The sequence below is a fragment of the Anopheles nili genome, chromosome 3 (genome assembly GCF_943737925.1).
Source record: "Anopheles nili chromosome 3, idAnoNiliSN_F5_01, whole genome shotgun sequence".
NCBI classification, from domain to species: domain Eukaryota; kingdom Metazoa; phylum Arthropoda; class Insecta; order Diptera; family Culicidae; genus Anopheles; species Anopheles nili.
In genome coordinates, this window is record NC_071292.1 from 10,762,733 (window position 1) to 10,788,355 (window position 25,623).

Here is a 25,623-nt window from a genome sequence, read left to right on the forward strand (position 1 = left end):
AAAAGCGCCCATCCTGCCCCCGAGGCTGTACGTGAGTGCGAAACGGTTTTTACATCAACTAAATGCGCCCCAAAACGGGACGATCTTTCAAGCGATCTTGTACGCTGGCCCACTTCCACTAGGGACCCTCATTTTTCTCCCCATTTGTGCCACTTAAATGTCATTATCAGGGTGCGGCAAATGTCAACACGGGCAAGAAAACACGGCCACGATCGATCCCGGTGTAGGGCTAATCAACCGGACCCACCGCGACGGGCTTGGCTGGGAAGTGAAAACGTGTGTTTGTGTGTGTGTGTGTGTGCGTGTGCGAGCACGCCGGAACGGTATCGCACCGTGAGGAAAAACCCGTCCCTGGCCATGCCCATTTCCAGGGGCGGCCCGGTTTGACTGAACATCCAGTTCTCCCGCTGGAGGTTGCTCCACATTTTCGCCCCGTTTGGCTTTCGTGCACGGGGCCGCATTCTCCCACGTCTTTGAGCGTCGATCAAAACGAAAACAAAAGCAAAATTACGTACCTTTCACTTTATTTGCGCAGGTCCGGGATCCGGCCGATTTACGTTTGTCGATTTACGTTTCTACGCTTTCCTTGGGGTGTAGGGCCGGGAAAGGTCTCAGACACGATCCGTTCTGTGGCGTCAATCTTTTGGCGTCATGTTTTTTTTTCTTATGACTTTCCTTCTCTCAGCCGTCCCAAGGAATGCGTCCGATCGATGTTTCTTTCCGACATTCGAAAGCATCCCCCATCATCTGCCCTTCAGATGGCAGGAGGTGTCCTTTTTTTCCCGTCGATTGAATCGATCGCTTCTCGCTTGAAACGCGTCGCGTCGGGCAAGTTTTTCACGGCACGCTATTGCACGTTCTGCAACCCTACTCCAGGGCTGCGTTTGTAGACATTGTGCATTCCTAAAACAGGGTCGATCGAAATGGCATACCTCCACAGTGATCAGATGCGCTCGCGGGGAAATCTGGGATAACTGATGCGACCCGACGCGTGGAAGAAAACTTGTTTTCGTTATTCAATTTATGGCACTATTTTCCCTTTATAATGATCGTGTGAGACGAATGTTTATGTTTGGTATAACAAATGACTCCTTTCGGTCATAAAATAAATCACGTTCTCATATTTTGTGTAGGCCATTTTCCTTAAGCAGCATCCAGGGACGATTAGTTAAAGCACCTTCAGTATATTGAAGATTATTAAATCAACCGTAATTAATACGAAACCAATTCTGCCCTTGATCGTTATCGCCGTTCATCAAGGGCAGCTCATCTTGAAGCGCACGATCGAGGGCTTCTCATCGTTGCCGCTGATCGTGACCCTAAACCGCCTTCCCTTACACGCGCAGGATCGCTGTAGAACAGAATTTATTTACTAACCGCTTTAATATACCATTCAAACGGGCCGTTAGGTCGCTGCCCATCGTGGCGGCAGCTAACGGAGGACATCCGTTTGCTTCACTAAACGGTTTTTACCGACCAGACGCCCTCCAGCCGAACGGAAGAAAGTGGTTTGACACGATCATTAAACGGTTTCACCTCGTCCCTTGGCAAACGTCTGCGCGCGTTCCTGTTTCTGCTCGATCGCGTGCGTGATCGGGATCGATCGATTAGGTACGGTGTAGGGAGCTACACGAGGCGTAAACTCCTCCCAAGATTGGAGCGTGTCTCAACAGCTGGCCTGGGCAGTGGACCTTAGAAGGGGCGTGTGCCGAAAGCGAGCATAAATTTAGCCCTCCCGAAGGGCCACTACCCATAAAATGTGGACCTGTCGCGCTTGGCTAACAAAGACTCGCACGGTTGAAGCCACACGGCTCCAAATGTCATCGGCAGGCGTAGTTCCCGGAGCTGAACTTTAAAACTGCTTCACGATCACAATTACCCGTAATTATGAGCGGCAGGTTCCCTTCTCTTCACGTTCGTTAGCAACTGTGGTTTTGGCCACGAGAAGGTACGCTTCAAGCGGGTGTTTCGCGAAAATATTTGCACCTTAACCGGCTTGCAACACAGCCGTTCCCTTCTGCTGCACCTCGAGCACAAAGCAAAATGGGGAACCCTTCATCCATCGGGGTACTGACGTTCTATTTGGCACGATCGTGACTCGGTTTGGGGAGTTATCCGACCCTAAACCATCACTAGAGGTTGAGCGAGTCGCAGATGAACGCCCAGTCGCGATCTTTTCGTGTAGGAAGCAGGCCCCAATCGTACCGGTTGCCATTCTAAGTCACGGCCCACGGTCGGTGATGGGTCGCCCGAGCCCGAGGGCCATAAATTCCGGCGTAGTTCACGTTTCAGACGATAGGCGGCTTGCGAGGTTTCGCGAGTAGCGTTGAACGCTGTCCGGGGGTTTGCTTATCGGTACTCGGGGCTGGTGGTGTGTTGATAAAAGGGTGCTGTCCCGCTGTCATGTCGATGGAATGATTTATGCAGACTTCTCGACGACCGCAATCAGCCACGGTGACAGGGAGAGAAGCGACGTCTTTACAGGACGTAATCAGTTTGAACGATGTTCCTGATTGTTCGTCACTTCGGGTGGGTTTATTTGTCAGCCAACTCGATGTTGGAGCTGTTTGAGGAGGCACTTGAAGTGGGAGGTTGTTAAAACGTGTGCTCGTATTTTGCTTGAGTTATTTATTGATCCTCAAAGGAACGGTATTTTTAGTTGATTTTGTTCTAATTACATCGCTAAGCTTCAGCATGATTAACGAAAAGAAACCATCAGTAATTGTCTAACAAAAATTGGTTGATCAGGAAAAAACTAATCGTGTGTATCAAACCGTTACACCTCTCGAGATCGTTGTTTCATCATTACCGAGAATTCTTTTAACACCACTGACGCTCGTACAAACACCTGCTTCAGGCCCCGCTGATTCGAGTGGCGATCGATCAGTCGACCCACAGGAAAATGCGCAATCCAGTGGTGTGTTTCCACCCCGGAAAAATCCCGTTTCCATCCGTTCTCGGCGCTTTGCCAACCAGTGAATTGGAACGGCGGCACAAACAACCGGAGCTCAACCGAAACCTCCGAATAACACAAAAAAATGCCGAAACGAACGAATAAACCAACGCCTCGCTTACCGGCCGCTAAACGGTCGGCTACTAAAAACCAACTCCGTGTTGGTTTGTTCGGTGCCGAAATGAAAAATCCACCCACCCACGCGTGATCGAATGCCACCCCGCGATCGTCCCGAAAGGGGTGGCTCATCGCGCACGCCATTGCACATCACCGACGCCATCGTTGGCCGGCGCCGTCCGTGCAGTTGAAGAAACAACAGTTTTCCACCTGACGGCTCACACGCTGGTGGCCTTTTCCACCGCCTGGGCCGCGAACGGGCGCTCAGGTCGCGGTTCAACACACACACACCAAAACTGCGTGTGTGTGTGTGTGCATGCTAAACCAGCGGGCAGGGCAGTTTGTTTTCCAGCTGGCCTCTAGGCCACCCCCGACCAGACTGGGAGTAGATTCACTTTCTTCACCGAACGGATGCGGTGTTGCCTCCGATGGACGGTTGGTTGGGTCGGGTTCACCCGCTCGGAACGGGCCACGGTGTGATTGATTGATCTTTTCGTGTTTTTTCTCCTACTTCTTCTTTTGACGCAATTTCCACCGCACGGACCATTCTGCGCCCGGCGGTTAGACAATGTTGCAAATGCAGCCCCCGCTGGAGTGCTTTTCGGTAGCATAAGAGCGGCTCTCTAATCAAATCAAATCGCCATCGGCGCAAGGCGCGCATATTTCGCCGCAATTACGGAGGGTTTTCTATCATGCGCTTTGTTGGTTTTTGTTTTTGGGGTGTGAATAATAAAATGAAAATAATTTCCTCCTTTTATGGTAGCAATCAAACACCGACTGCATCAGCAGGAGGCGTTGCGCTACGGAAAGTTAGCTACGGTTATGCGAGTGCATCGTCTGCATCAGCTTAAGAGGAAACGACTTCTTGAACAACACAAAACGATCTTCACTTTTGATCGAATGGATTCAAAATCAATCACCCCAAGAAAATAGGGGAAAAAAATACTCCGATTAAATACTGCCCCAAGATTGCATAAAATGGTTCACTTTCTGCAACTTTCTCCCTTTTCTTCTCAGCCTTTTTTTTGTGACACTCAACGCTCCCTCCACCTATTATGGCATCGGGTTTTATTCTCACGCGTGGCTGAAACTGCCACCCGTCGATGCCCTTCGCAGATGGGATGCTTCATGCAAACGAGATCATACCTTAAATTTGCATATCTTTCCCTATAAGTATGCTCAAACGCCTTCTCTTGAAGAGCTAGCGTTATTATATGAGCTATCTATTTCCCAAGGCACTCCACACACAAACTCAAGGGCATTTACACCTTGCACCATGCACGTGTGCTTCATTCATGTGTAATCGGACTCATGCGCGAACGGTTTTGCGTTTTATTTCACTCGCGGTTTTTATCCCATTTTTCCTAACCGATTTCGCTTTCAACCATCAGTGCAGCGTTGACTTGGTTTATCACACACAAACGCACACACGCTCACGTTCATCCAAATCGCCCGAAGTGGTTTTTGCATAATTTTGTGCAATGGTGAAAATTCGACTGCGGGAACGCGATTTGCACATCGCATCGCCGCCACGCGCTCATTTTCCAATCGATCGCACTTTTCACCCGGTGAGTGCATTATCGCGCGATCGATGCCCGCGTGGCACAAATTTGACTCCGCACGGGAGGCTACGGAGTGCGGAGGAGTTTACAAATTTGCCACCCACAGCCCTACGGTGCGTGAACGAAAATTGCACGTGTTCGAAACGGCGCATTTCCCGCCCGAATGTGCATCATAAATGCGAAAACGAAAGTGCGAGTAAATCCAGCCGCAGGGTGGGTGTCGATTTTCACACACTCGCACACTCGGGTGCCGATCAGCGCGTCGATCGTTATCAAGTACGACGCATGTTTTTACTTCTTCTGCTTGTGTGTTTCGCATTCGGAAATTTTCCCAACACTCGTGTAATTATGGCGAGCGATAGATAGCCTATCGAGGCGTGCACCGGTAGGGGTTGGGTTTCGAAATTTGTGCGCACAAATTGAGCTAATAAGCGCCACAATTAGCCGATTGCAAGTGATCGTAGCCCCGGGAAACTGCTTTCATGGCCGGGTGTGCGACAATTATGACAATCAAGCGCACGATTTGTCGTGGCACAAAATGTGGTCGGAAGAAATCGTTACGAACCAGGTCGCCGGAGAGCGATTAGAATTGCAACGTGCGTTTGCAAAACACATCCTTAAGTGGTTCCAACGGAAGGACACGCGATTATCAAAGGGCGTTGGGAGCAAGCGTTCAATTTCACACCATTTTGAAGTCGATTGCAATATTTAAATCATTATAATCAATTTTGAAAACATGTCGAAACTAATTTTAATTGATTTTCTTGTAAAAAAAATGATCTCAGCAGCGGTTCACTTGTCCCATAAGCCTTTTTTGCACGATCATGCACAATCACAGCATTCTAGGTCAGTGAAGATCGCATCTCAACTTCTTCTAATCCAATCGACTCGGTTTTCGCTCGAAGCTACCGCTAGCTCCGTAGCAACCACTCCACGGGAAGCGCTCTAACGCGGAAGCAAGAAAAAAAACGCACGATAATGATCCAATCACGGAAGCGGCGTACGTCCAAATTTTGCTGAAGGTCCAAAACACACCGAAGAGGTGGTACTTCATCCAACCCACCGTCTAACGAGTGCTTGCGAGGCCTCTCCGGACGCAGCGTTTGGAGCATGTTTGCTTACTTGTGCCGGGGTCGCTCGAAACAATTTTCCCAGGTAATTGATCTGGCAGCCTGTGACCGGCCAACGAACGACACCGGGTTTCCGAAATCGTCCCAGAAAGCGCCAACCATCACCGGCAGCAGCAGTACACGCGGCAGTAAATTGCGCTTTGGCGCAATTGTGCCTCCCCAAACGAGGGGAAACCCATCGTTACGATCCATTTTGGTGGCAAGAATCCCGTCGTCCGTGCCATCGTGCGGGCGAGAGAAATTCGTGTTACGCCAACGGTGACGCCGATTTGCTGTCAACCGGTACCAAACAAGCGCAACATCCCCCACGGGCTGGCCTACTTCTGCGGTGGCCAGATGAAGCCAAGGAGAAGTCACGTGTGGGACTGCTAGGAAGCGGAAAAGCTGCGTCCCTTTTTCGGGGTTTAGTTTGTGGTGTGCCCTTTGGAGCGTGAAATGGCAGATGAAGTGCCGCAATTAATCGCCACGTTGATTACCAAGCAGGCCGCTTTTGAGTGGAAAGTGTCGAGCTAATCGATTTCATCCCGCGCGTGATTGTTTTACTCAGGTGGCATTGCAAACTTTGTACGGGCCTTTCCCAGCCACGACACGATCGCGTGAAGGCGTTTTCGTAATTTCCTGGAAGAGCAATGCTGCGTTCTCGTTCCACCGTTTCATCAAACGAAAGAAGGGATTAACCAAGCCTTTTGTTGGGAGCCCAAGCCAGCCTCCTGAGGGTGCTTATTCTTCTTCAACGATGCCACCCCGTCAAGGGTAAAACAAACACTGCTGAATTCCATCATAAAGGTGCTGAGAGCTCTCATGTTGCAACTCATATGCCAACGTGCTTATGTGTTCTTTTACTTTTCGCGCATGCGACCGTGGTTTCGTCTTGCAAAAGTGGGTCAAATAACCTTCCCCTTCTAGGAAGGCTTGTCTCGGATGCCCGTGAGCACTTCCCAGAACCGCCCCGAGTGAATCATCCCTCTAAGGATGACTCACCCTTGCTCGGGTTCCGGGTGGAGCAATTTTTTTTTCCTCTCTCTCTTTCGCAAAAATCAAACGATCATGCATGCGAATCGAATTCAGAAAGGCATTAGCCAACGGATGGACGGAGCTTTTTGGAGGATGATCGCGATCGATACGGTTCGGGGCGCATCCCTAGAGGAGTTACTTAATCGTCGGCATCGGAGTGTCGTCATGCAGAAACGGTTCGCCGTAGGGAGAGTTAGGTTGATGTGATCAACGGCACTGGAGGGCAACGGACAAGTTACGTCTATAATTTATGCCCGCGCACGTCGGACTATCGGTGTGGTAGTTGGCCGACTGGACATGAATGTTCAATCGATCGTATGCTCTGGAAGGGTTTTATTTTATTTATTTTCTCAATTTATATTATTATTTCATGGTTACACATGGTTTGTTTAAGGTACATGTTTAACATGCGCTTGAAAAAAAAAACATTCTGTATGATATACAAAATTAAATATGTTCATTCGTTAGATATCCAGCAAATATTATCGATATAAAATATTATACCAAACAACACTTTGGTTAAATCAAACATCCCGCTAGATATTGATACGCAATTTAAAATTCCTACTAGTATTGAATCAAGGGAAATAAACATGTGAATCATTAGCATTTGCTCGTCGATCGACGTCATCAACTTCTTGTGCGTTTCTAGTACAATAACACCTATTCCCGCAAATTAAGTCCATCTTTCGGGATAAGGAAATGGCCTCAACCTCACCCAACTCGACCCGCTTTATTTTCATTTCCCTAAGCAATGAAAGGCCACCGGTTTTTGCCTCAATTCACACGGTAGCCCTAACAATCGGCGCGTATGAGGCGTACTTTTATCTTGCCCATCAACCCGGGAATGGAACCGCCGAAGAAAACAGGAACAGAAGCGAAAAAAACAACAAGCAGACGAACCAATGCATCTCATTGGCCTACATCCGCTATCAATAAACGTCGATCCGGGCGAGAACCGGGCCTGAAGCCCCCGAAAAAAAGGCCAACCTGAAAAATCGAAAATAACCCACTCCACGCTTCCACGTCGAGTGAGATGAGGCGGAGACATGAAACAAACGGAATCGAATCCGCAGCTGCTGTTCCTATTGCGCTATCTTCGCCACTGTTCGATTGACCATTTGCAGCAGCGTGGCTCGAGCCGGGAAGAGCGCCGTGCTAAATTTCAATTCAACGAGCGATCGTATCCTCGAGGCCGTACTTAGCCGTACTCCGATGGTCGCGGACGGACGAAGCGTTAACCCCGTTACAACCCCTGGGGGATGAAAATGGCGGCCTCCTCACCGATGCTATCGAGAATCCGTCAATCCGAGCGTACGACTATGATTTATTTTTCCTCCCATTCGACGAACCGGCGAAAGAAAGCCAGTAATCAATCAAACGGTTTTCAACCGTCCATTCATGCCGACCAGCGTCCATTCATGGTTGCGATGGTTGCGATGGGAATAGAATTGGGGGATGGACCCATCGGTGCTTCCGCTTTGCATGTGTCGATCCGAACAATGCCGTACTTAGCGCTAACGACGGATAATCACACAAATGAAGCATTTTCCGAAGCGGTAGCGTTGGGTTGGGTGGAAATGGTTTTTTCCCCCAAGCACAACGGCCGATGGTTGTTGTCCATGCCGACGGTCGAGTGGGATGGCGAATGGCCCGTGAGGTGGCCTCATTTCAGGAGGCTGCATTTGTTGCGCCATTTCATCCCAGAAGCATTCTATTGTTTGGAAGCGAGGAGGCTAAATTTAAGTTCCTGCTTTATTTTGGTCGATTTAATACGCGTGTTTGTTCGCGGTTTGCTTTTTAAATTAAATATCCTTCTTAATGATTTTTCGCCATTCTCCGCCCCACGCCACCCAAAACAGGCCCACCTTGATTGACCCGCTGACACATACTCGGTGGCGAACTTTCTCTCTGCCCATCTGCCCGAAGGAGTGATCTTTCTTTCGCCTTTCAATTTGCCACCCTGCCGACCGGTTGCACAAGCATGAAACGAATTGTGACGAATTGCCGCTCGAGGAAAATCGGTACTACGCTCATCCGCAACACAAACTGCACGCCCTCCGAAACCGCGGGCGGAGGATGTTCATCAAAACATGTAATAATTACAGCGTTTGGTCCGGTGGGAAAAAAAAATTGTCCATAATAAAAAGAAATGGCCCTCGCTTCGTCCGTCCGTGCACATAAAATGCGCAAAAAGGGACGTGGCCAGTTGGATGGGCTCGAAAATTATTTCATCTTTCATTCATCCCCCCATCCCCCAAATCCGCCACCCATGCCCACCTTTTCACCCTACATCAGTTCCGCCCTCCCGGTGGGTGGCTAATTTTCTGCACATAAATTTTGCAAACGAAAACGGCCTGGTGGAAGCATAAAAAAGTGCCAGTACGTGGATGGCCAACACACCCTGCCAACACACCACGGCAACATTTCTAGGTTAATTGCTGTGTCAGCGTGCAAAACGGTGTACGGTTTGTGACCTGAGGGTTTCAGTGGGATGGCAACGCGTTACATCCGAGTACAAGTAAGGCGTTGATCTACCGCTTCGAAACGGCAAACGCGCTGCCAACGTCCATCAACGGGGTGATGCCATTGTTGGAAAATGTCCACCCACCGGTGGGTTGGGCGTGAAATTATGCGTGTGCCACCGAGGTTTTTCCTTCTTTTCCGCCCATCGGAAGCCAGTTCCGCAATGATGTCCATCATGCCGTCAACATGCCGGGGTGGGTTTTTGTTACACATCTTGCGCAACCGAACGGGGCTTTTCCGCCTCGATCGGAAACTGCCCCTTGCGATCGGGTTTTGCGGTCGCATCTTCCGGTGTCGTGGATGGAAGCAACACCCGGGTGCGGGTTGTCGTTGTTGCCATTTTCCGAATGCAGTTGCGCTCTTCCCGGAGTGCGTAATGGGCGCATAAAAATGGATGATGAATGATTAAACGAGAGGTTATGGTTTCGTTTGATCACTTTTAGTTTCAAGCTCGAAGCAGGTTGACTCGTAATGCGCATAATGCCATGAAGATGGGAATGGTATTAACACTACTCGAGGTACAGGACGTACCAATCATGATCATTCAAACACAACCCGTGTATAGGATCGTGACTTTTCCACCTTGAGGTTCATAACAACCCCTTCCAACAGCAACCACCACGGTGCATGTGTCCGATTCCGTTCTTTATCCCACCTGCTTTACCTTTCGAGGGTAGGAACACAGAAAAAGGTATAATCCAAACGGCGATTGCGAGCGGCGTTTTTTTATCAATTCCCCCCCGAAGCTAAGCCGCACAATGATCCACTTCGGTAGCCTTAAAGGTGTTCGTTCCATTGCCCTAGGATTGCGAAAACGTCAGTGGACACGTTCCAAACACGCCTTTATGCGGCTGCGCGATGGGTGAAAACCCCATTTGCATGCCATTTGTCCGCATGGTGCAAGGGCAATTATTTAATCGCCACCGGCCCTAGCACGAGCGGTGATAATGCAACACAACCTCACGCCACTCAACCGCGAGCTTTTGCTTTTGTCTCGCACCGATCGCGATCGAACATCGATCATCGATCACCATTAGCCACGTGGAGTGACATTGACGGCAATGTGCATGTGCAGCGATGACATCGGAATGCGCAAATGGCACCTCGAGCTCGGTGCATTTGCTTAGCTGCATTTGCTCAAGGCACAACTTGCGGTGTGTGTGTTTTTGTGTTACAAATGGAATTTCATTCCGTTACCACATTTAATTAGTTATTTAGCATTCGACTGTTATACAACTGTTTTCTTGTGGCTTTTTTTATGATCTCAACGAAAGCACCGAACGGGAACCGATCTCGGGTGAAGATGCGCAAGCGCACGCCTCTTAATTAGACATTTAAATAATCCTTTATTAAATCCAACCTCCCCTCATGCGCGACCCTACGATAAAGTGCACCTTCCCATACCGTTAGGTAAGCGCGGCACTGTGCGTGTGTGTGTGTGTGTGTCTTTTGCTTTGTTTTTCCTTTTAACACCGCGCACAACCCGCACGATGATCTACATTTATGCTTAACCCTCAGCACTGCGCACGAAGCATAACGCGCCCGCGAGCGGCATTATGCGCACAAACAAAGCAACCGCACGGGGTGGAAGAATTTTGTAGCACTTTTGTTTCGACAGACATCGACGTGGCCACGCGTCGACGGGCTCCTGTAGGTTAACTTGCAACCCACACGTCGGTGCATCCGCCAGAAGGGTGAATCCACGTGCACAAACCGGAGCAAAAAATGGGCAAATCGAATACAAACACCCGGCTTCGTAGCGCCGGGTTCAATCCACCACCGAAAATGGCACGCGATAGGTATTGCACTTCATTGCACTATGATTTATGCCCTGATGCAACCAATGCCGCCGGCCATACGGTGGGGGTGAGTGGCGAAGAAAGAAAGAAGCACACACGCGAAAAAAAAATCCAACCACCATTTGGGAGGCAAATCGGATCGGTTCGGGTAATTATTTCTCGCGCAACATTGCACCAATTTGCACCGCGCGGGTGCCGAATTTTATGCGCTGTTTGGTTGTGTTTTCGCGCACACGCGCGGCAAAAGATGGGGTGGGTGAACGATTTTCACACCCCCGTTGCTGGTGGTTGGCAAATTTCCCGCCCGGTGAAGCGACAGTGGGGTGCTTTTATGGGGTGCTGTAAATCGGTGGCTTTTTCTGCCGCGAACTAGTTGCTAATCGTAACCGAAGAGTAACGCGTACGGTCCAATCAAGACGAGTGTCGTATTTTGAGCCATGGCATGAAGCAGTTGCGTTACGAAAGTTTACGCTCCTCCGTGGTTATTAACATCGCTGTCACGATGGTTGATTGAAGATATGGGAAGGAAAGATGTGGGATCAGATAAGCCTGCGTTCATGAAAAATGGATGTCCGCTTTGATGTCATCAAAAGCACGCGTTTTTCTTAAGCATGTTGCCTAATTATTTGATTTAATGCAGCACTGTGAAATCCATAATTACATGTCCACGGAGCTTAATTAGAAACAGCAAGTCAAAATATGTTCATAACATTTTTATCTCATCTTGTCATAGTCTCATCCTATCTGCTTAGGGGTGCTCTTTCGTGAATGTAATGAATTCAAATGCCTTGCAAACGCGCTCGATCGCATTCCACGCGAGCCGTCCGTGAAAGGACTGCTTCCGATTGCGGAACCTGCCCCGCATGGTTCGCGGGGCCAATTTTCACTCATTTCCGCTTTTCCACACCCGGTGTAATGAAGGGCGGTGTAGCTCCCGATCGTATGATTAGCCGGTTTGCAGGGTACGATCGCCACCGCGGATGTAATTGACAATCGGGAGCAGGCCCTTCGCGAGCGCGTGCGTGCCTTGAAAATGCGCGTGCAAAAACTGGTCCTTTCTCTGTTAGTCTGGAGGGCTGTTTTTTTCTTATTTTACTTGCCATACTCCCCGAAGGGCCGGAAAGGGCTCGTGGTACGTTTTTGTATGCTTAGTGGGCAAGATATTAACGGCCACTGGCGATCGCATGTCCCGGAAACCCGCATCCCGTGCTGAGGGAACGGGTTTACAATACAAGATTGTATGCTTTTCCGCGTCTAAATCGTGATCAGTCAGCTTGATAAGGGCACATTAAGTGAGGTTAATGTGATGTCTCTCTCCACCAATGTTGGGGGTCTATATATTCCTTCCTAAAACTTAACAACAACCTGTTTTCTCACAACCATATCGCACGTTTTTTCCGTCTCCATTTCAGAGGGTCGCGTTGAGGTGTCGCGCGAAGGCAAGTACCTGTCGACGCTGTCCGGCGCCAAGGTCCTGGGCGAGCTGGCCATCCTGTATCACTGCCAGCGAACGGCCACCATCACCGCCGCCACCGACTGCAAGCTGTGGGCGATCGAGCGGCAATGCTTCCAGACGATCATGATGCGAACCGGCCTGATACGCCAGGCCGAGTACTCCGATTTCCTCAAGAGGTAAGTTGCAACGGTTGCGCATGACACCATCTAGATCTGGCACGGGCTCCTAAACCAAGCTTCCGCAGGTGTCCGAGCCGTCACATCCATATCTGGGCGGCTGCTGGTCTCCGGTTTTCATGCTTCGGTGGGTTGGTCTTTGATGGGCGGAAGCGAATGATCAATTTGTCACGATCGATCGGACGGCCGCTCGGAGAGGTTCCGTTTTGTGGCCGACCAATCGACCGATCGAGCTCGACGTGGGAACCTCACAAACCTTGGCGTCGACTCTAACAGCCCTACATGAATGATGGGCTGGAGCCTGGTTATTTTTTCAAGTAAATTACATACATTTGAAAACCTAGATTACACGTTCGGACGTATGCCTTCGAATGGAGCATAAATTCTGCCTATTTGATCATGGGAAATGCTGAACATAACTACGTGTGTTTTGAAGGGTTTTATTTTATTGCTCCACTTATATTGATTTTATGGCAAATTGTCACTCTTTTACGAGCCATAAAACGTTATTTGCCATCAGCATTATGCCAATTCGTAAAGAGCAAATAAACATACAGTCAAGAAAAAAAAACAGTCAACAAATTACGTGTTTGTAACCACGGGGGCAATGAAAATCGATAACAGATCGACCACCAACGCGAGGGGTTTTGGCGCAATAAACACACACACACACAAACGTATGTGCTCGATTGGTGATCAAAAACCAACTCCGCAACTATTCCGAAGTGTGATTCCATTCACTTTTATTCCATTGGCAACACGAAACTAACCGGTATGGAGCTCGACCGCACTAAAGCGGAGCTCGGCGAGTAAAACTTGTGCCGGGCCTGACATTACGCTTCCTGCCCATGTTGCTTTTCCTGCGAGTTGGCTAATATTTGTGGCTTCACAACAAGGCACGAGCCTGTAGCTCATATCTGAAAGCAGGCTTAGCGAGCAGCAGGCCGCCGGATGGCGGGTTTTAAGGTGAGTTTTTTTTATGTGGAGCTGTTTAGCTCAGCCTGGCTCGTCTGGCTCGGTAGCAGGAAGAAGCCGATTTGATGTCTGGATCGTTCGCAGCCACCATTTCTGAGGTCGCAATTCCACAGACAATGTTGGGAAACGGTCCTGTGAACCTGTACGACATTTAAAAATATTAATAAAATCGATCCCGCGATCCCGATCGTACCTACCACGTATAGCAGCTTCACATCATCTGCATAAAAGCGATTGAACACATGTCTAGCCTCATTCTGCTGGCGAGTACCGAGAGGTCACCTGGACCATGTTGCGTAAGCGCACTTTTGTGAATATGTCATACAGGTGATTAACGAGCGCCCCATGATCGATGGGTGAAAGGATCGAGACGATGCCACCGTCGGAACCGGTGGCAGCCATTTTAATGCTCCTTGCGGGAGCTTTTATAACATGCGCTCGGAAGCTGGGTGAGTGTGCGTGGTTTTATGGCAACTCTTTGGAATCCACCGAAAACGCGTCCAGCACATTGCGGGTGCAGCCTTTTTTGTGCAAATGCGCAAGTAAGGATCAACAGGGTATTTAAAAAGCACCCCACAAAAGTCGCACGCTCTGTGACATAAACTCCCCGAAACCTGTTTCCTGACATAATGCCCTCTCGGTGGGTTTCCTTCGCGCACCCTGAGCGCCATTGCCAAAAGCGCCGGCTAATTTGCTCCATTTTGGGGAGAAAGTTGTTTCAACCTCCACCGAAACCCTGCAGGCTGGACTGCCTGGTGATGGATTTCTGGCAGCGATCGCGACCGTCTCTTTCACTGCCGCGTATTACGCCATCGAGGCAGGATTCGTTCGTTCGTCCTGCCCGTCCCTTCGGGCCGCAAAGGGCCCACCCCCCGGCGGGTGGGCAAGCGAAAACGAGAAATCGAAAGCTTCCGAACACCGCCCGAGGGTGATTCAATAAATTTGTCCACCATTCGTAGCGAGCGTGTGTGCTTTTTGCTTTTGTGTTTGAGCTCACGTTCATTCATTGGCGCTGTCTTTTGGGGGCTTAAATTGGAGCGGCATATTTTTACACCTCACCAGCATAATCGTGGGCAAATGGGAACACTTTTTAGCCTGGGGCTATCAGAGCACAACGTCGATCGTGTTTCGAACGATCAATGCGACATGAGTTTGAATTAATCAAATGATCTCTCTTCCGATGGTGACTTCACCACTTCAGTCAGTCAGTCAAAAGATGGCCAAGAAGCAAGAGGATAATATGTGTTTGAGGGTGTTGAAATACGTGCTTATATGAATGCTGCAGAAAAACTTGCTATTAGCAATTAGAAATTGGTGCTGAATCTGATTATATTTCAATTTCCGCCCCACAATCTTCTATCAGTTAGCAACATCTTTATGTGCTCGCATCTGCAGTGTTTTGACTTCCTTCGACACGTTCGCTGACCAGAATTTTCCCACGAACCCGAACCGGAATTAATAAAGAAATTCGCGCCGGTCCAGCCTGTCTAGGGGGTTTGCTTTTCCCATCCAGAGGCTAGGCAGCTTTTTGATGGCTCCATTATATCCCGCAGCGGAAACCAATTGCCCGGCACGGGAGAAAGAAGCGATAGAACAGAATGGCGCCTGGGAAAGATTTGCTGCAGCCTTTTCGCCATTTACTCGCCACCTTCAAGCCTCGGTTCGGCACGCGAATTAGCGGGAGGTGGACTTTTTTTTCTGCTTCACGTAAGCCATCTTAAGAACGAGCCCCGTTGCCTGAGACCGGTCTGAGCCACCGTTCGCGACCGTTTGTTTGGCGTTCTATTATCGTTAAGTTTGTAATTAATTTTTTGTTGCTTTTCTCCCCTTTCGCTGTTCATACGCAGTCCTCGGTGGCCGCAGAACAGAAGGCCACCGATCGCGTTAGAAGGTTGTGCGATTTTTTTGTCCATTTTATGCCTCTTATTTGCCGGCCAACGGTGACGAGAAGAAGAAATCTATTTGCCAACGATACGGCGATCGCTGAAAAGCGTGTGAAAAATCTCATTCATGCAACTTCTCCCTCCCTCTCTCGCTCTCGTCGATGCCATGTAATTAACGCATTATTTCTTTTTATTTTGTCGCTACCGGGCGTTTGCTGGGCAGCACTTTTCACTACGATTGCAACCCGCTATCTTCCCAACACGATACGGGCGGCGGGTGGATTGATTAGATGAATGGATTTTCCACGTCTTTTCACCTGGCTCCAGCTGGCGATGGAAGCTGAGAAAGCGTTCCTTACTTCTCGATCGTTTACTGATCGTGCTTATGACGCGCTGAATCGTAATCTCCATCCACTTGGATGCTGCACCCGATTTAATGCTGCATCTCCCAGCGCTTATGCAGCCCGGGCTCGCATGGTTTATGATGCAAAAGAAAACAGCGTGCCTGATGCAGCCCGATCGTCACATAATGGAGGTTATTCCTTTTGCCCTGGCGTGACGGTGCATGATGACATAACTTTTTTCTGACTTCTTGAGGGCATCTCCGTTTCCCTTGGTGGCAAACGATAAATAAATCAACACGGCCTTCGTGACCGGGCCTAAGGGTTTATGTTTATGTTCGTCGGTCTGTTCATGTGTTCACGAGTTCTAAGCGACAGTAAAATGCACTTAAGTGCATCGCATGCAAACCCATTGCATGTGGAGTTATGCTGGCATTGCAGCTAGAGTGTGAACAGTTTTTAATGCAATTTAAGCGCACAAAAGCATTTTCAGTTCCTTGTGTTTGCTTCATTTCCATGCTCTGTATCTCTCTCATGCAGCATGCAATTTTATTCTCAGACATTTTACCCAAAATGTAATAAATATTGAGCTGAATGTTAAGGGATCACATTTTTGGCATGTAAGGTTCGTTATTCCGCCTTTCCGCTCGAACGGTACTGACACCGAGACACCGTGACCCAAAAAAAAATCATTCTCCATAAAAACTCAACCATTACCAAACAAACGAAAATTAAAATCATCGGCAGTAGCCGCGTCCAAGCCAGTCAAAATTCCCCGTTGTTATTAACTCCTCGGCGGTGTGTGACACGCATAATCAATTCAACACGTCCCTGGGTGACCCTCGGTAAGGTCCATCTGAAGGGGAAAAAAGCCAAAAAGTGATAAAAAAAAAAAACACGAATCCATCCCGTCCATTACCGATGGCATCGACCTCGGACCGGCCGGTGGTCACGGTATTAGGACATTACCCTTGGTTGGCCAGTGTTTAGCCACATCCCCAACCACTCGGACTGATCTTTGGCATTACGCCGTGTGCGGAGTTTACACTCCTCTATCTACGTTGGCGGAACTATTGTGTAGTGCCCCTTCCGTCCCAAAAGATCGACTTACGGGCAGGTGGGTGGTTTCGCTGCGTTAACACGCTACAGTCATTAGTTTGTGTCCACAGTTTGTGAGGGTTTTCGCGCCAGAAAACAATGGCCCCACGTTGCCCTTGGGGAGTTGAACTGACTCCATTCAAACGAGTTGAACATGAGCAGAGCTTGAGCGATCGTTTGTTGAGTTATGCCTACTTGGACACTTGGTACCAGTGATGTACTTTTGTCTTTTGCGTTTGTTGCTTTATCACTGTTCCATATGGGCCCCGTTTTAGAATATATTCCCACCTGTCACGATCACTAGACACTACCTTCAAACTACCTTCGTTTTGTGCCATTGTTTCAGCGTGCCGATTTTCAAAAACCTCCCGGAGGATACACTGTGCAAGATATCCGACGTGCTAGAGGAGTGCTACTACCAGAAAGGTGACTACATCATCCGCCAGGGAGCACGCGGAGACACGTTCTTCATCATCTCGAAGGGCCAGGTACGCGTGACGATACGCCAACCGGATACGCAGGAGGAGAAGTTCATCCGCACGCTCGGAAAGGGCGACTTCTTCGGCGAGAAGGCTCTGCAAGGGTAAGTCGCTGGGAAAGCAGCGATGGCGATCGATAGCAAGCGTTTACGGTTCGCGGTTTCTACTCCCTTTCCGATAGTGATGATCTACGTACGGCCAACATCATCTGCGACTCGCCGGAGGGCGTCACCTGTCTGGTGATCGATCGGGACACGTTCAACCAGCTGATCTCGAACCTGGACGAAATCCGAAACCGCTACAACGATGAGGGTGTCAGCGAGCGGAAGAAGTACGTACAAGTATCCTTCACCGAGGACGATGGCCTCCAATGCGTGTCTATTGCTTATCTCTCACCCTCTCAAATGATGCAGGATTTACGAGGAGTTCCGGGAAGTGAAGTTGTCCGATTTGCGCGTGATCTCCACGCTCGGTGTGGGTGGATTCGGACGCGTGGAGCTGGTCCAGCTTGCCCAGGATAAGTCGCGATCGTTCGCGCTGAAGCAGATGAAGAAGGCACAAATTGTGGAGACACGCCAGCAGCAACACATCATGTCGGAGAAGGAGATCATGAGCGAGGCGAACTGTGACTTCATCGTGAAGCTGTACAAAACGTTCAAGGATCGCAAGTACCTGTACATGCTGATGGAGAGCTGCCTCGGGGGTGAGCTGTGGACGATCTTGCGCGATCGTGGTCACTTCGACGATGGTACCACGCGTTTCTACACGGCGTGCGTGGTTGAAGCGTTCGATTATCTGCACTCGCGCAACATCATCTATCGTGATCTGAAGCCCGAGAATCTGCTGCTGGATGTGTCCGGGTACGTGAAGCTCGTTGACTTCGGGTTCGCAAAGAAGCTGCAATCAGGTACGAATGTCGGGTGGCTCATGGGAAACCAATGAGGGTTTTGCCTTATGACGAATTTGTCTGCTTCTTTCGTATGTAGGACGCAAAACCTGGACGTTCTGCGGCACACCGGAGTACGTTGCGCCGGAAGTTATTCTCAACCGAGGCCATGACATCAGTGCGGACTACTGGTCGCTTGGAGTGCTCATGTTCGAGCTGCTGACTGGTGAGTAAATACCGTGAATCCCTTCTGGTTACTTTGGGGTGCAATTTTTTTAACGGAATTATCGTTCCACAGGTACACCGCCGTTCACCGGAGCCGATCCCATGCGGACGTACAACATCATCCTGAAGGGCATCGATGCGATCGAGTTCCCGCGCAACATCACCCGCAATGCCAGCGCGCTGATCAAGAAGCTGTGCCGGGACAATCCAACCGAACGTCTCGGTTATCAGCGGGGTGGCATTAGTGAAATACAAAAGCACAAGTAAGTTTAAAGAGCCTTGGGGGGTTGAGCGACATTGGGCAGCAGATTCACTTCCGTTTCGTTCGTTCGATTGCAGGTGGTTCGATGGCTTCTATTGGGAAGGCCTGCGGAATCGTTCGCTCCCGCCGCCGATCCTGCCGAAGGTGCAGAGCGTGGTCGATACGGCCAACTTCGATGACTACCCGGCCGATCCCGACGGTCCTCCGCCGGACGATCTGTCCGGATGGGATGACGATTTCTAAGCACGGCGTCTTTCGTGCTTTAAGCTCTTTCCTGCTTCATGTCATGTCCTAGTTTCCTCCTTTCGCCAACCCGACGAATACCGGCCGCGGCTCCGGATGTTTGCGTTCATTATCTGCACGGGGTTAGAATGGTTCACGTTTGACTGCGGTGTGCGATTTAATGTGAGAATGTTCGTGGATGGTGCCGTGGCGTGTGCCGGCCGGAGCGGTTATTTTCTCTTCTTTCAATCATGTTTCTTCGACCGTAATTGTTGTAGCGTTTTTTATGTTTTGCTTTTAATTTTATCATTTTATTCATCATACGAGAGATAATAAGAAAAAGTTGCGGCAGGAGGCATGTGTTAGAGTTATTTTTAGCGGAAGGATGCGCAGGATAAAGAGCATTCGCGTGAAGGCAATAGAAAGTGCAATTAGTATATACTGGAAACGGAGCTTAACAGTTGATTCAAACGATAAACGGAAAGATCGTCTCCGAGCATAGCATTGATTTCTTCGTTTATGGAAGCCTGTTTAAAATTTTCCGCTTCCATCGCTTGCGATGAAAACAAGCGATCAAACTAGCTAACATGTGTTTGCTTTTAAATGCTAACTATTTTACCCCGCGCAGTGCATCATGCAACAAAATTGGAAACCGCCAACTTACGGAGAGGAGTAGTGCCGTCTGTTTTCCCCCAGTTTTAGATTTGTTTCTCTCGGATAAATAGTTATGCATTGTTCAATTCGTGCAATCGAGATTCTGTAACATATACATTAAACAAATCTGTACATAGTGCGTGTTGAGAGTTGTGCAGCAGTGAGATGAGAGATAAAAAGAAATTCAATCGATTCGCTCTGTAGTGTTTGCGAATGTTGCCCGTATGGTAGGTAGTATAAATGTTTTTAAATTGAGGATGTGAAGCAAAAAAGAACATTGCAACTAGTTTCCTTTCAGCAGCTGATTAGAAATCAGGTTAGTTATTAGAGTCGTCCAAATAGAGATACAATAAAGCCGTAATCCTTGTATGCGTTGTGTGCATTTATTTCGATTTCTTTGAAAGATACATGAATTATGTATAAAATTCTTTTTTAATGTTTGCAGTAGGAATTGCAACGGTAGCTGGATTAATGACTGGGTCGATTTAAAATCAGTGTGACCGTCAATCGTGTTTGACAGTAGTTCTGTCAAAATAAACACGTTTTTATTGCATTTTGCGACAGGTGTTGATTGCGCCTTTTTTTCGGAGGTAGTAATCAACAATTCGGTAAATAATACTCAAATTTGTGTTGGCACAATAGGTAATTGGACCCGAATATAAGGATCGTAATAATAAATAAGGTATACTCCGAATGCACCGATATAGACTGAACAATTTTGTCCAAAGTGTACAATTTCAATGAGTGCGTGTAATCTAACAAGTGGCTATTGTCATTGACTTGCAAGTGCGTAAATAACCTCCATAATTTCCGTATAAAATTTCCATATGAAAATTAAGCCGGGTGGGAAAAGTTGACCCATTTTGACTGATACCAAAGAGCCGAACGTTTCGGCCCATTTCTCCGTATTCCGCTCAAGAACGGTTGCAAGATGAGTCAGCGGATGAATTTTCTACGCTCGATTATCGAGTCGTCGTCAAATGCTTCGGTGGATGAATCGAGCGAGCGCAGCCTAGGACCTGAAAACCGGGACAGTGGATACCAAACCGGAGGTCCGTCTTCCAGCGGTGAATCACTGCAAAAACCAGGACATGGCCGCGGTCGCGCAAGGTTTACAGCATTTCTCGCACAGCCAAAATCATCCGATGATGTGGTATCGCTGGAAGGCTCGATGCAGAGCATAGTGATTGGAGGTCGAGGTCGGTTCGTACAAAAGCTGCTAAGCAGTGTTTCGGACGCAAGCCGCAACCCATCGCAAGCAGAACTTACCAGTGCTGAGCAGGACGATCTGACGGAAGCGTCAGCTGAGGGTAAAGCTAGGGCTAAGGATAAGGTTCAGGACCGAGAGAGCTCGAGTTGCGCATCCTTGCCAAAGAAAAAAGAATCGTATGTGCCAAAGCAACAGCAGGAACCATTGACACCTGTCGTTAAACAAGGAACAGCTGGCACGCCGGTACAGCTGATGAGCAACTTCATGGAACTAAAGTGTGAACCGGGTCGCGGGATCTTCCTCTACACTGTTGACTTCATCCCAAATCTAGACTCGAAGCAGTTACGAAAACAGTGTGTCGATAGCAAGTCGAATGTGTTCGGCAAAGCGTACACATTCGACGGGCGTATTCTCTTACTTCCGAAGCCTCTGGGACAGGAAATGTCTATGATCGTTACGAGGCACCCCTCGATCGACGCGGAAATTACTATGCAGGTTGTGTTTCGGGCAAAGCAGAGCATGAGCGATAATGTAACCTTTTACAATAAGCTGTTCCGTCGGATCATGCATATGTTGCAGCTGAACGAAATTGGTCGCAAGCATTTCGATTCATCGCAGGCTCGAATCGTACCGCAACACAAGCTGGAAATTTGGCCAGGTTTCGTGACCGCGGTGAACGCGTTCGAAGGTGGGTTGATGTTGAATCTCGACGTCACGCACCGAGTGCTGATGCAGACCACTGTGTACACGCACATTAAGACGATCGCGATGCTGCAGAAATCCCAGTTCAAGGAAGCTGTGATTAAGTCGTTGCTTGGAGTGGTCGTACTCACGCGGTACAACAAAAAAACGTACCGCATCGACGACATCTGCTTCGACGCGAACCCGATGTGCACGTTCCGGTACGGCGATCGAGACGTGACGTATGTCGAGTACTATAAGCAGCACTACGACATCGATATTCTAGATCACCAGCAGCCGCTTCTGCTGAACCGGTCCGAGCGACGAGTGGCCGGCAAGGCCGAACCGCAGGAGATGCTCATTTGTTTGATACCGGAAATTTGTTATCTCACCGGGCTGACGGACGAAATGCGAAAAGATTACAAGGTACGTATGCAGGAAGGGGCGTAAAAATGAACATTATCGAAATATTCATGAATTTTCTGTCATTTTCGGGTCTCTCCATCGGTAGGTGATGCGCGATATCGCAACCTACACACGGATCTCTCCCAACCAGCGCCTTCTGGCAATGGAAAAGTTCTGCGAGAACGTAAACAACAACGAAAAAACGCGATCTCTGCTGGCCTCGTGGGGGCTGGAATTGAAGACGAAAGCCATAATCATGGACGGACGGCAGCTGCCACACGAGAACATCAGATCCGGTGGAGGCGTCGAGGGTAGCGCTGGACCAGGAGCAGACTTTAACCGTCAGGTGACCAACAACCCGATGCTCGAAGTCGTCCACATTCGCCATTGGACGCTGGTGTATACGCAGCGCGACGAGAAGTACGCCATGTCGTTCACCGACTGCGTAAAACGCAGCAGTCGCATGCTCGGGATCGATATAGCGCAACCAACAATCGAAATCATACCGCAGGATTCGACCAATCTGTACGTGCAGCTTCTCCGAACCCGCATCCGGCCTGACACGCAGATCGTGGTGATCATTTGTCCGACGAATCGTGACGATCGGTACGCGGCGATCAAGCGCATCTGTTGCACGGAGGTTCCCATCCCGACACAAATCATCAACGCTCGCACGCTCTCGAACGAGAAGCGCAATCGTTCGATCGTGCTCAAGATCCTTCTGCAGATGAACTGTAAGCTGGGTGGGACGCTCTGGGGCGTCAATATACCGCTCAGCGGCACGATGATCTGCGGCATTGACACCTACCACGAAGCCAAGCACCGTTCCGGCTCGGTGTCCGCGTTCGTAGGCTCGATTGACGCCTCGTTCACGCGCTGGTACTCGCGTGCCACCGTACAAGAGCGCAAGGAAGAACTGATGAATGGGCTGTGTGTCTCGATGGAGAAAACGCTGCAGGCGTACCGGCGGCGAAACTGTCAGTTGCCGGAGAAAATTATCATTTTTCGGGACGGTGTAAGTGACTCGCAGATGACCATGTGCGAGCAGTACGAGATACCGCAGCTGCTGGCCGCCTGCAATTTGATGGCTCCAGATTATGAGCCAAAGATCACGTTTATTGTGGTGCAGAAGCGTATCATCACGCGGATGTTCAACATGAGCCGAAACAGCAGTGAAGGAAGTGGCAACGCGCCGCCCGGCACCGTACTCGATCACACCGTGACCCGCCGGTTCCAGTTCGATTACTTTCTCGTCGCGCAAGCCGTTCAGATGGGAACAGTCACGCCGACGCACTATATCGTGCTGCGGAATGATTCAAACTTCTCTCCGGATATCCTGCAACGTCTTAGTTACAAGATGTGCTACATGTACTACAACTGGCCGGGTAGTATACGCGTGCCCGCGTGTTGTCAAGTAAGAATCCACCACCGCTCAACACGTACGATAAGTGATAACTCTTTTGTAACTCCACAGTATGCGCACAAACTGGCTTACTTGATCGGGCAATCCGTGAAACGGATGCCAGCGGAATCACTTAACGACAAACTGTTCTACCTATAGACGAAATTCGTGCCTTCCAAGAGTGTTTTACATCGGAGCTGTAATCGTATAACTGCGACATTGAAGAATTACGTCGTTTAATGTAAGGTAATAATAATCAACATTCATAATATTGGTATTATGTGTACTAATATTTGTTTGTTCGTGATAGCTTTGTTAATCAAAATGATCTCAAAGATTTTCAATTGAACTAATAAATATTTTTATGTACCATAACCAAAGCCCTGTTACCTAAAACAAAGAAAATAATGCACTTACATTTACTTTTTGTTGATTGAAGTTAAAACTAACATTTTAACTAATTACTAATACTCATCATGTATAAGAATATACAGTAAGATTTAGACACAATTTTTTTGAATTATATATATCGAATTATATCGTGAAGTTATATTCTAATGGTACATCGTGGTTTGAAGTAATACTTATTGTGAATTTATCTAACATTCAAAATTTTGGAAATATCAGGAATAAGGTGAAGGGAGGATACGCAATCTATAATATCTATGTCACTTTCCAAATATTGCATAATTTGTTATACGTTTATGTTGATTTTAATAATATGCATATTATTTGAATGATTAATTAGTTATTCTTATATTACATTTACATCATCCACAAATTTTATGTTCATGTTTCTATAAAATGCCGTGTGATATATTTTACTTCATATTTCCAATGAGTTTGATAAAACACAATTGCTTGAAATTTGTTTTGATTCTGGTGGAAAATTGATCTTAGTTCAGAAAGACAATTGCATAAATGATTTGATAATATCCGAACCGTCTTTCGACATTCGTGACGTGCCAATGACGTAAGCAGCGAGTTTCGAAGGCGCACTCTTCAGGATAATGGTTCACAACACGACAAACTGCCAAGTTTCAGCAGGGTTCAATAAATTTGCACTATCATCAGGAATGCATACGAGTATGCCGAGTGGTGGTAGCAAAGAAAAGTAGTATTCGATGACTAGGACATCTTATGAAATTGGTGAAGCCCTTCAGAATTCATCAGCGGCACAACGCACAAAAAGGTACAGCGAGCCTAACAGGTAGATTTAAAGGATCAAATATTGCAGGATATTGATTGTAGCTGAGGTTTGAGGGACTACTTTCATGATATGGAAATAATTATAACCGGACCAAAGACGAAGAAAAATATCCGAATGGAACAGGATGACAACTATTGCTAATTTAGATTGAAGAATGAATGTATTCCGTTAGACTGATTTAAAATTATTTAAATTGTCGTAAATTGAAACATGCTGCAAAACATACTACAATTGTTGGCCAAAACAGGAAGATAATTAGAAGCACAAAAACATACGACGCAATAACACTCACTTCGTTTGTGGATTAGGCCCATTGGGTGAAGGATACGGTAGGGAAAACAGCCCTCGTGGCTCTCTTGGCATCATAACCTACCCGAACGCGTTCGCATGTGGGATCCTGCCGCCGTCGTACCGTCGGCGAGTCCCGAGCCTTTCTCACCACCCTACCGTTGTGCCTTTTGGGGCCAATGGCAAACAGAACAACGCCGCGGCCTGGAGGTATGCGTGCAGGACGCTGCGGTGTTTCGCGTGTGTTGGTTCCGTTTACTACGCCCGTCGCGTTGGGGCGCCGCCATATCCTGTCAGCTCGCTCACGTATTACGTCTCCAAAATGGTGCTCCATTTTCCGCCGTGTGCGCACTAGCCCGGCCCGGTTAGTGGTGTTGGTGCGCGAGCGTGGCGAGTATCCTTCGTAGTTAGCGCGGAAGGTACGTAGAGTCCCTTTCTGCGCTTACCACCCCGATGCCATCCAGGCGCGGCTTTCGCTCCGGCCTTGGCGCCTGGTAACGAAAAGGGCGGATATGACGCGGTTCCGCTTGTCGTATCTAGGACAATTTGTTTATAAATAGACTGGCGTACTAATCGATATAGCCGGCCCAATAATTGGCTGCCGCAGTGGCAGGAGCCACCGCCGAAGGTCTTGCTGCATTGTGCTGCAGGTGAGGTGGCTGGGTGGGT

The 25,623-nt window shown here is 48.6% G+C and overlaps 2 protein-coding genes across 3 annotated transcripts in view; both read left to right on the plus strand.

Moving 5' to 3' along the window:
* Positions 1 to 20,110, plus strand: part of LOC128727871 (cGMP-dependent protein kinase, isozyme 2 forms cD4/T1/T3A/T3B) — a 40,087-nt gene extending 19,977 nt beyond the window's left edge. For both annotated transcript variants that reach the window (XM_053821822.1, XM_053821821.1), the window contains 7 exons: positions 12,514 to 12,733; positions 17,377 to 17,613; positions 17,691 to 17,840; positions 17,923 to 18,416; positions 18,496 to 18,621; positions 18,694 to 18,883; positions 18,960 to 20,110. In XM_053821822.1, coding sequence (XP_053677797.1) covers positions 12,514 to 12,733; positions 17,377 to 17,613; positions 17,691 to 17,840; positions 17,923 to 18,416; positions 18,496 to 18,621; positions 18,694 to 18,883; positions 18,960 to 19,125 — 1,583 coding nt within the window. In that variant the 3' untranslated portion in view covers positions 19,126 to 20,110. The remainder of the gene's footprint in view (positions 1 to 12,513; positions 12,734 to 17,376; positions 17,614 to 17,690; positions 17,841 to 17,922; positions 18,417 to 18,495; positions 18,622 to 18,693; positions 18,884 to 18,959) is intronic.
* Positions 20,111 to 20,689: 579 nt separating this feature from the next.
* On the plus strand, positions 20,690 to 23,633 carry LOC128727091 (protein argonaute-3). Its single transcript, XM_053820959.1, has 3 exons — positions 20,690 to 22,075; positions 22,161 to 23,468; positions 23,529 to 23,633. Exons 1-3 carry the CDS (start codon positions 20,690 to 20,692, stop codon positions 23,613 to 23,615), a joined length of 2,781 nt encoding a protein of 926 aa, XP_053676934.1. The 3' UTR covers positions 23,616 to 23,633.
* The last annotated feature ends 1,990 nt before the right edge of the window (positions 23,634 to 25,623 follow it).